Source organism: Dromaius novaehollandiae, chromosome 19 (genome assembly GCF_036370855.1).
Source record: "Dromaius novaehollandiae isolate bDroNov1 chromosome 19, bDroNov1.hap1, whole genome shotgun sequence".
Taxonomy (NCBI): Eukaryota; Metazoa; Chordata; class Aves; order Casuariiformes; family Dromaiidae; genus Dromaius; species Dromaius novaehollandiae.
Genome location: NC_088116.1, coordinates 1,663,070 through 1,674,564, shown reverse-complemented (window position 1 = coordinate 1,674,564; position 11,495 = coordinate 1,663,070). Strand labels below are relative to the sequence as shown.

General features: G+C 38.3%; 1 protein-coding gene across 30 annotated transcripts in view; it reads right to left on the bottom strand.

Moving 5' to 3' along the window:
* Positions 1–1,151: 1,151 nt before the first annotated feature.
* The window catches only part of NOS2 (nitric oxide synthase 2), a 91,775-nt gene continuing 81,431 nt past the window's right edge, over positions 1,152–11,495 (bottom strand). For all 30 annotated transcript variants that reach the window (XM_064523026.1, XM_064523031.1, XM_064523040.1 and 27 more), the window contains 14 exons: positions 11,217–11,361; positions 10,847–10,951; positions 10,621–10,670; positions 10,332–10,506; positions 9,596–9,728; positions 9,081–9,159; positions 7,887–8,065; positions 6,973–7,136; positions 5,940–6,150; positions 5,506–5,593; positions 4,288–4,409; positions 3,541–3,689; positions 2,611–2,805; positions 1,152–1,989 (listed from right to left, as the gene is read on the bottom strand). In XM_064523026.1, the coding sequence (XP_064379096.1) occupies positions 1,897–1,989; positions 2,611–2,805; positions 3,541–3,689; positions 4,288–4,409; positions 5,506–5,593; positions 5,940–6,150; positions 6,973–7,136; positions 7,887–8,065; positions 9,081–9,159; positions 9,596–9,728; positions 10,332–10,506; positions 10,621–10,670; positions 10,847–10,951; positions 11,217–11,361 (1,888 nt within the window). In that variant the 3' untranslated portion in view covers positions 1,152–1,896. The remainder of the gene's footprint in view (positions 1,990–2,610; positions 2,806–3,540; positions 3,690–4,287; positions 4,410–5,505; positions 5,594–5,939; positions 6,151–6,972; positions 7,137–7,886; positions 8,066–9,080; positions 9,160–9,595; positions 9,729–10,331; positions 10,507–10,620; positions 10,671–10,846; positions 10,952–11,216; positions 11,362–11,495) is intronic.

Sequence of the window (11,495 nt, the reverse complement as noted above, 5' to 3'; positions counted from 1 at the left end):
TCAAAGGCCTATGAAGGAACAAATGTTCAAATGTTCTTGCTTCCCTAGCTGGTAGCTCTCAGTGGTGTCTCACGTCTTCAGGATATGGCACTATCTGAGGGCACCCCAGTCTGCTCTCGACTTGGTATAAACAGCACTTTTTTTTTTTTTTTTTTTTTTTTTTTAATTTCCCCACCCTCCAAATGCTAGTGAAATATGGTTCCTTAATAATAGTACAAGTGAGCATTTATAAAGAATTATGGTAATACTTCAAAATAAGTGATTACTTTGGAGATGAGTTACCTGAGATACAAAGAAATAATCCCAACATGGAAAATCACCTATTAAGTCATGTGCGTGGAAAACGGGATGTGCTGTGATACACCCTTCCTAAGGGCAGGGAGCATATTAGCACTTTGAAGTCTGGAACTTATTTCTTCTGTTTTCCTACACTCGTGGGACTCATTTGAAGTCCAGAGCTCAATGAAAACAGAACTTGCCTCCCAAAGGAGAGCCTTCTTAATGGAAAGTGAAATCACTTTGTTCTATTTCCATCCCACCCCAAAAACTAGTCTCAGAGAACATCAATGGAACATAGTATAAAATAACACTCACAGTGTATGCTAGGTGACCATCAGGACTCCATACCTCCTAAGGACCTCCTCTTTCCATTACTGTCTTTGTGTCTGTTGCCTGAAACTTCCTGTTCTCTGACATCACTGTTCAAATTCTTTCAACTATGCTGTACTTTTGGTCTTATGCTCAAGGCTGTCCTGAAGTACACATGAAATACACTGCCTATACACATTGTTGACTTTCGAGTCTCAACTCTTTCTTCATCAGATTCCAGCTCCTGGAGAGAAGGAGTAACATGAAAATCTCACATTTAGCTTTTTTAATATGAATATATAACCCTGGTGATTTTAGAGAAAGAACTAGAAGTTGTGACATAACTGGAAGGCATAAAAACAGCCAAAGACAAAATGCAAGTAGGGCAAAATGTATGGCTATTATTACCATTTTATATTCCTGCAGTTTGCAAGCCAGTCCCACAGTCCATGGGCCCAAACTGGAGCCCAAACTCACTCCACTGAACCCAGAGAACTTAACTACCCCCACTTTTTGTAGGATGAAGCCAATAGCACAAAGAGGTATATTTAATCCATACAGACTTGTTTGTCTCAATATAAAGGCATCATTTATTACAAACAAATCAAGTAAGTCAGAGCACAGAATACAAACATACAAAGTGCTTATGATTTTTCTGAACCTCACTGCCATGGGCTCTGTAACAGCAACAATTCAGGTGCAAGTGTTGAATCACATAAAGCAGAACTCATAACTGCTACCTCCTCATATGTATGCGTTTGAAGTGTATGCAGCAGGTATTTCTGCTTTCAAACCATTATATTATAATCTCATTTACAAACATTACTTCAAAGTCAACAACTGGTGTGACCACACGTTTCCAAGAAACACAACCACTTGCTTTAAAGTGAAGATAATATGCACACTAAAACAATCTGATATAAATAAATCCACATAAACAGTCCATTTCACAAAAATATATGCATTCTATAATATAGTAAAAAACTCTAAATTTTCCTTATGAGCAGATTTTATTTTGTATTTACAAAAATGGAAAATTTATACTAGTCTAGATGGAATTAAAAAAATAATTTGCATCTGCACTATAAAGGTAATAGTAAAAATCCATTAAAAGAAGTCTGAAAATAAATAGCAGCAAAAGTTAAATTTATTATTTTTCTTAATTAAGGCTAAAGTTTAAAGGCCAAATCCTACTATCAGATACATGTGTATGACTTGCCATGAATCAGGAGGAGGATTTGGCCCCTTCCTTTCTGAAAATAACAACAAATGTGCAAGAACTGTCTAAAACATTGTTTGTTGATATGCTCAAGGACTGGTGGATTGCAAGGCTCTTACATCTCTTTTGACTTCATGCGGAAACACAGCCCCAAATATATCTTCATGGTATCGCTTTTGGCTCTGCAAAAAAAGAAACCCAAGAGATGAAATAAAACGTGCTAGCTGCTCCTTACATAACAGTAAGCAACTAAAGGTCTTTCGTAGTCATATGACTGATTTGGTGACAGCGATCTTTTCTTACTATATAAAAGGAGTGGGCTTTTGTTACTGTCAATAAGGGAACCTATCAAAATCCCAGATTCACATGATCCAGGATGAGTTCTGTTAAAACAAGGGTCCTAAAAAGCCATCCAATCCAGTGCTGTGTTTTCAGTTATATGCCCACTCATTTCTTTAACTCACTTTCCTCCTCCTTTGGTACTACAAAGTCTCATATTCTCGATATTCCAGTCACACTGCAAAGCTAACGCCCAGAATCCAAGAGGAGACACTGGGCAAAATGGTAGGTATACGAGAGAGGAACATGACATGTCACTCACACACCCTAACCAAATAGAAGCTATGCATTTTAATAATCATGGTGGGTGGACAAAACTAATCACTTAAGCTTTTTTCTTCAGCATGCTGCTGGAAAGAAGCTCATCATAGCCCACAGGATCTTGACCGTGACTTTTAAGTCTTCTGCAACCCATGCTGGAGCACTGTCTGAATGGAAAGAATGCCTTGCATATCACAGCATACCTTTAGCTGGAAAATATACTCCTCTGCCTGCTGCTCAGTAAGGTTCAGTTTACTTGCAAGCATCCCCTTCAAAGCCTGAGCAACATCCCTGGCCATGCGTACATCTCCACAGACATACAGATGCCCTTCTTCCTTATGCAAGAGGCTGCACACTTTGGCTTCCAACTTGTTTTGAAGAATGTCTTGAACATAGACCTTAGAAACAGAAAAAAGCATCATTAGACAAGGTCTCCTTAATGCTACCTTGACTAATTGATATTCTAAATATGATGTGAGTCTACATAGCTAGGCTCTAAATGCCCTAACTATTCCCGCTGTGTTTTGTACCACAGCAGAGGAGCTACATTTAGAAGCTTCAGATTTGGAGGCTGCACCAGTATCTTGGTTAAACAAGAACAGAACTAAGATTGTTCTTTTTTAGAATCAGTTGCTACTGCCAAAGACTCCTATCTTGCCAAGATAGGAGGACAGCTGAAAAGAGGATAGTTTAAGCACTGCTGTTCTCTCCGATCAGGGTTTCTCCTAGCAGAAGAAATTTCCAGGGTCAGTGTGTCATTGAAATGGTGACAAATAGCCATAGTCAACTGATTTCTAACTCCTAGTCTAATCATATCCCACGAAATTTAAGGTTTCGGAAAATGTTACACCTTCTAGTTTCAAAGGCTGTTTGCACTTAAAGGTTTAATTATGTCTATTATCCCTCTCTATATAGCAGCAAGGGTTTTTTTATATATAGCTTGCTCATATTAAAGTGCACACTAAAATTCTCCTTTGTTTTGAAGGAATGGGGTCTTCTGCCACTTGTTCACAATACACTGAAGCAAAATGCTAACAATTTTTTAAGACAAATTTTAAACAGTGTCCAAATCTTAACTTGAGGGACCATTCCAAAAGGAGCCCAGCCCTGAAGAACAGAGGAACCAGCCTTACTTTAGCTTGGCCAGGTTGCCTGGAGTAAGCCGTATAGACTTCTTTTAGGACTCCTTTCCTCTTCATTTCCTGCACTTCTTCTTTGTAGATGTGATCCATGTCTGGCTGCCGGCAGCCAAACAATAATGTCATGTCACCACCTTTGATTCCTGAAACCAACATCGGAAAGTTGCTTTTTCTTTCCTAGTAAGGACTATTATCTCTTATTATCCCATTAAAAGGCCCCATTGTCTCAGCAACTACTCAGGCAATGCAACTGATATTTTCTAATTAGCCTTCCCCACCAAACACCTTAGGAGGAGTGTGTGTGCGCATGCGTTTGTGTGTGTTCTGACAACTTCTGATTTAAGGGCCTGCAGTAGAATTGAACTTGCCTGAAACCTCAGAGAACCATGTGGAATCTCCTGCTGCAGCATATCCCCAAACAGACTGATATAAAGAGACCAAGGCATTACATCTCTGTGCTGTGGCTCTTGTGTGAGAGACTGTGGCAGTCAGTGAATATATAATATTTAAAAGAACACACACAGGCTTCTTCCTCGAACTGACAGAATGGTTCAAGACCACCAGAACGGTCTCAAGTGGGGTGGAATTACTAGCTGTTTGAGTGCAGTGTTTAATCAGCTTTGGGATGACAAATCTCTACAAGGTTTATTTTGCTAAAATTTCTGGGTGTCTTTCTGCAGAGATTTTGTCTTCTGCTGTTGGCTTAGGTGCAGTCTTCTCTTGTGCCAATCCCCATAGTACCTTTCTTTTCCAAGTCATAGAGACGCTGCTGCCAGAAACTTCTGAATGGAGCAATTCCTGTTCCTGGACCAACCAGAATGCATGGCTTGGTTGGCTCCCTTGGGAGCTGGAATCCATTAGCACTAACAGGCAAAAATACATAAAACTCAGAATAAATCTATTCCTACAAAGCTGACAATTGTCTCTACTGCCCTGAATCTTCTCCTGTTATGCTAAAATACATTAGGGTAAGTTTGGCTTGAAGGAGTGAAGAATCGGACTCACTATACTTTTAAAGTATACAGTAAGCATTAACACTGATAATTACCCAATGATGCAGGAAAGTATTCATCACTGCAATTTTGCAGAAACATATATATATTGAATATATAATTCAACTATATAATAGTTGAAATATGGGGTAGAAAAAAAGTACATGATGACCTCCTCCCTTTGCCCACCTTTTTCCCAGTCTATCTAGAAGACCATACTGCACTGCAGTAGATATAGAGGCAACGCTTATGGAAAACTGAGCAAACATTTCTGAACAGATTTAGCAGTACTGAACAAATTCTTTCATTAGAATTCAATAAAATTTCAATTATTTTCCTGAAAATACTCACAGGAATTAATTTCAGGAGAGGTTGGGTGAAAAAATCCATGAATTTATACAGAGGGTAAATATTTACAAGAAGATTTTTACTCAGAGTTTACCTGAGGCTTCTTTGAAATGATATGGAGTAGATATGGGGGGAGAAGAGAAATAATATGCTGCACTGCAGAGCTGCAAGCCCAAAATACTCAAAGAGATAATCACAGCAAAGAGTTTATGACTGACTTGTCAGTGTCAGTTGCCTGAATGATTCTGAACATTGCAGCTTGAATGATTTTGACCAGTACAGCCTAAGTTATCAGTTTGAAAATAGTAAAAAGGCTTAATGTGGTGACTTCGCTTATTCTTCCCTCAGCTTTAATTGCTCTATAGTGGATATGCAAAGAGTAGGGATACTGCTTTATTGATAGAATTCTTTCAGAATTTTCTAATAATTTATGATTTTACTCAATATAAGACAAGGTAAAGCATCTCCTCTCTGGAAGACGGGGAGTTCCCACCCCTCTCAAACTCAGATATTCCAAATTGCAATCACCAGTCACTTGGAAATCATAAGCAAACAACCAAAAAATGCTGAAGAAAGTGAGCCAAGAACTGCTGGTATTTTCTTGCTGTCATACACTCACCTGCGTACAAAGCATGGGACTACTTCATTGACAGCTATTGTATTCAGCCATGTACTGCAAACTCCATGGTGCAAAGGCCCTTGCCCACCTAATCAGAGGAAAAGAAACACATTTGTGAGTATGGAAAAGCTGGCTCTCCTTTTTTTTAAAAAAGCATAGTTCATACTTAAAATTGAGGCGTTTAAATAAGTGGATACGTACTAATGATTTCTAAAACAAAGATACACTGATGAAGCTGCAGGATTTAAAAAAATCCTGATACAGTATGAACAGCTGCACTGCTGTACACTATTCTGCATGTAGAATAATATCATAATACAAGCTTCTTGTTACAGATATCCTTTATGGCATATGGCCGACGAAGTTTTTACTGAACCACAATGCAGCCTAAACGCCATTTAATTAAGAGATACATGAAAGCAACAATGCATTACCTCTTGTCTTGTAGTTGACCACTGCAACTGTCAGATGAATCTCTCTGGGTGTCATGTCACAGGAGGAACTGACAGAGTAGTACCTGGGTTTCAGAAGTGGCAGCTGAGTCAGTAAGAAAGACGTTGAGATCTCTGCAGAACGAAACTCCTCCAGGACCTCCAGGATGTTAGGGCTGTTGTAAAACTTCCATTTACTGTATTCTTCTGTGTTCTAAAAGCCAAAGGCCACCATTACAAAGTTACCAGGACATGTTGAGTTCAGGAGAGCAGCAATGTTTGAAATGTCACTTATAAAATAAGATTCCTGCTTTACATTTAATTAAACATGCAGTAACCTGCAGATCAACACAGAATTCTCAAAACATTGCCTAGCCAAATACCGGGGTTTCCTAAGAAATTGTTTAATTTTTGGAAACAGAAGTGTATAAACAGCCTCTATAATTTTTTTCTCAGTAAGTAATTGCTACAGGGAGGATGTCAAAACTAAAGAAGAATCTGTTTCTCAGCACCCTGCTAAGGGATATCCACAAAATCATTTGGACCCAGGTACTGAGCACTTACTGGACCCAGCAGGAGAAGGAAGCGCATACCACACCCATGAGTCTTTGGTTACTTAAACCTACATCCCTCCTACTCTTGCAGTACCAAATTGTCTGCCACATATATCTACCAGCTTCCCTTCAACCTCTCCACCTGCAAACAGTAAGGTCTGTTAGTGGTTTATCATTAGAAACCACCATGAGGCAGACAACAGAAACAGGCAGGCAAACTGACCCACCCAGAACCACACAGGAAATATCAGATCAGAAGAAATCTCTTGATTCCCACGCCTGAATTGAACTACACCACTATCCTCTCTCTCACTGAAGTTGGTTTTAAAGTGCACAGAACATGCAATGGAGGGACAAGAATCAAGCACCATCATTACCAAAATTTCTAGAGCTCCTGCTACACAGTAAAAGGGCATCAGATGGCCTCTGATTTTTCCAGTACATAGATGTCTTTTTAGCATAAACCTAGCCCTAACACTTACATGACATAAGACTTCCAGTCTTTCTTTGTCTCCTTCCTCTGTTACCAGCTGGGAGAGTTTTTTTAGCAGTTGTTGAGAGGGTGGAGTAGTGATATCAAGCAAGTATGTCAAAGCTTGAGCGAGTGTACAGGCTGGAATTTTTTTGTCACTTGTCCAGTAGCCACCTGAAAATGAGGGAAATAACACTTAGCAATTCCCAAGGCATTTGACAGCTGTAGGGCTTCACTAGACTCAGTCTTTTAAAGGCTTCACAAGACTCAGTCCTTTAAAATATGACTTCAGAGTATACGCATGCAGGTCTAGACCACAGGGCCCTACTGAAAAGAGTATCTGCTAAGAAAATTAATCTAAAACCTCGGTGATCAGACTGTGCAGTCTGCTTAAACCTGAAAGAAAAATTTGTTTGTTAAAGAGATTAATGTGAGAGTTCAAATTTTTTTTAAGTGGAGGATCTGATGCAGAGAATTGCATGATAACAAAATAACACTTTTAAACATAAAGAATGATGGAAATCATCCTTTCTGTATGACAAAAGCCTATGATTTAGCAGATTGCTGCTACTAAGATGGGGGAGATGGTCATAACCTGGAAATCTATTTTAGGACTCTGATTGATTTCAATAAGCAAACTCTACTAATTAATTTGATTGCAGTCAATAGCAAAGCTAGCAATTGCATTACGAACAGTGTCAATCCAGGACAACTCCACCAGCACTGATGAAGTTACCACAGACTGCCAAAGTTTGCAAAATCAGAATGTAGAATTAGAAGAGCTACTAAAAGCATCAATAAAAATCCTATTAAAACCGAAAGGGAGGATAACAGAATCAACTTCTGTCTAGAAGAATTTGGAAGAATTTTTGAAAAATCTGTCAATTTTCTGTCTGCTATTTTGTCTGAAGAGAACCAACTCACCATTAGTGCACGTTTCAAGTCTGATACTCTGATCAGCTGGTGGGGCATCCTTGACACGCGCAATGAGGCCACGGACTAATTCAGGCTGATTGCCTGGGAAAATCCCAATATGTTCTCCAGGCAGATAGTGCACTTCCTGACTAGTCTCACAGGAAAGCTTAACCAGGATGGTAACACGACTAGATTTAAAAAAAAAAAAAAAAAAAAAAAAAGAAACAAGACAGGTCTTGGTTACGCCAACAGGATTTCTCTTAAACTGTACAGAAAAGGAATAAATCTGAAATGACAGCTGGCAAGGGTTTGTGTTCATTATCAAATTATCAGACCAGCTTAGTAATTCATGGAGACTTAATTGAATAATAGTCTAGATACGTGAAGTATTTGTATCAAAGCAAATAAGATACTGAAGTGCTGCTTGATCAGTCCAGTATAGAATAAATCTGCCTATAATCAGCCAGTGAAAGGAAGCGCAGCTCTGCTGAAGACCAAATAGCTCACATCATAAACAAGCTCACAGGACTTCCTACAAGGAAGTCTCATTATATTTACATAGAATTATATATAGAAGTATATATATAGTGTATATAGTGTATATATATATATATAAAAAGTATATAAATATATCCTTTATATAGTATTTAGAACAGGGATGGAAGAGACTTATTGGAAGATGTTGGAGACCCATTCATAAATGCTGTTTCTAAGGCAAATGTTGTAACTGTATCCTTTTGTGCTTGTGTACTGTCTTGTCTCAGCTGGCTTTGCAGTATGACTGCAAGCAATACAGCAGCTTCTTGCACTGTCTCTCTTCCTTTCTTTTTGTCTGCTAATGGGCAATTTTGTTTTCTAAATGAAGCAAACATTTGCTTCGCATGTAGTAAACCAAGCAAGAGAGAGGGACCATACACGTGACTTCCACATTTGGTAGATATCAAAGGGCCATATTCACAAAGGAATTTAGGTCCCCACAGTCCCAGAGACTTCACTGTGAAGTAAGGCACCTAAATAGGAGATAGGATTCTATGTATTCTTGTGTTCTTGTGATAGTGATTTACTTCTAATGATGGTACCAAATTCAAATATATTTCTCAATAACTACAGAGAGAAGATGTTTATATCTGGGCACTTCAGTTATTTTAAGATTATAGTAAAATGTATATGTATTGTAATATTCAAAAGAACGAGGTACAATACCTGGATTTTAAACTTTGCAGATTCTGCCGGAATTTCAGCTTCATGGGAATTACATCCTTTGCATGAATGTCTGCAAGTGCTATTGAGAAATGAGGACATGACTCGTCAATTTTGTGATTGTGTTTGTTTAAAATGTCTTCATGTACATGCAGAAAACAATTGAACTATGTTTGCCCTAGAACATACAACAGTTATGTGTCCTAGACAGAAAATAAAGATGCTGTAATGATTTGCACACTTTCCCTGACTAAATGTAGTTCATTCCAGTCTTTGCTTTTCTTCTGAAACTGCCAAAATATCTGCCAGTTCTGGTGCTTTGATGTTACTGCATTGGAAGAGATAATGAGTTACTCCATGTAAATCTATGTCTTTTTTCTCATACCACTGTATTTCATTATTATATGAATTCTACCATATAGCACTGTAGCAGGGCCCATATCGCTCTTGGACAACCTTTACAATTTGGACCTATCTAAAGTAAATAGACAGAGGAAGTGAGAGGTGGGTGGTAATACCTTTAGTCAAGTCCATGGTTTGAGAGTCATGTACTATCCTGTAATTCTTAGGATCCCAGCTTTCGTCTGAAGTATATATCCCAGGCAATTGAATATTGTTTTTCCCACGGATGTTGAAAATGTCACAGGCAGTCTAAAAAGAAGAAAAAATTAAGGCTATTAATGGTAAAAAAAAATATTCCCATCATTGTCTTTTGTCACTTTGCTAATATTTCTTAATGCTATGCTTATTTCAGTAAAAATAGTAATGACACCAGGATGAGTTAGAGCTAATTATGGTCTCATTTAATACTAATAGGGAGACTTCAATTTCAATGATTGCTACTATTTACTGATTCAGTTGGGATCAGTGATGTTAGAGGGGTTCAGTAAGGTTCCAGTTCTATCTCCGTTTATCTAGACAACTGAACTACTTAAAAAAATTCTGATGTCTGATGCTGTTGTCCTTGCTCTTACTATCCCCAAGAGGTTCCATGGACCTTTATGCGAAGGGAATAGAAAAGAGGCCCAGTTCACTCTGCAATTTAGGGAAGCAGTAGAGGAGAGGGGCATTCAAAATTCAAATCTAAATCCACATGTTAATTTTGCCAATGGCTTTTTTCTCTGAAATGGACTGAAATAAAATGAGTATGTCCAGTTTCATGAGGTATTTAAAACCATTTTTTTCCATTTTTATGGGATGCTAGTTAAGACTGAAATGAATGAATGAATATATGAGCTAACTATTTACAGTCACCTTGAATGCATTGACTGCCCAGCTGCGAAAAGCTTCTTCCTGCCCATTGAGTTCATCTCCTTCACCCACTGGAGTGAGCTGAGAAGCCCCTAGCTGGGCCAGTTTTTGGTCAATGGTATGAGCAAAGGCACAGAACTCTGGATACATGGTGGACCCCAAACCAAACACGGCATATCTGTAGAATGAGACATAAACAAGTTTGGGGAAAGGCATTGTTAACAGACCACAACGCTACGCTAAATAAAAGGCAAAAGAACTCATCACATGCAAACAAATAAAGTATTTTTACCTAATTTTTTTTCTCAGCAATTTCAGGGTCAACAAGGAGTTCTTCAATGCCTGAATAAAAATTCATAAAATATTTAAGGTTAGAAAAATACCCTTTGGTTGATTTAAAACAGAAGCAAGACCCTGATTCACATCCTATTCAAACACAGGGGACAAACAAAAGGGTGGTCTTTGGTCTCAGTGATCTTTGAGTTAAGTTTCAGACATGCTTCTGAGTTCAATATTACCTTTCCATTATTTGGAGAATCTCCATTTCCAAAAGTGCTGGTAACCACTAAAAGGAGTGTTTCTTTTTCCAGGTCACAGATTTTGTACTCATCCATGCACATAATCTGGAAGATAGCAAGCTCATGAGAAATTGCTAGTGGACATAACTGAGAACTAGCATTAGATATCTGTGTGACTGTTAGATCACTGTTTACCAAATCTATGACACACTGTGCTAGATCAGCAAAAAAATTCAACTTCTAGCAAGCTATTTTTGCTGGACATTCAAAACTTCAAGTGAAGGCTTACAGAATGAAGGAACTTGCAGAAGATGATAAAACTAGCCAACCTTTGCTCTCCATTTAGCATGGACAATTTATACTTTCTTACCTTAGTGTCGAAGGCACAGTTGAACAAGCTGCACAGACTTCTGGCTAGTGTTTCAGATTTCCCAGTCTCTGTCGCATAGATCACAGTGACCTTGGATCTGACTGCCATTGTTTTTCGCATGAGTGAAGATGCAAAGAGTACAGCCCTGAAGAAAAAAAAACAAACATGCATCATTTTGAATATAGCTACCAGTAATTCAGATCAATTCACAAAGAAGCTAGGAAAGGCTGATCTTGACCATGGCTTTTTCCTTAGAATGTATTTCTTTAGAAGAAATAC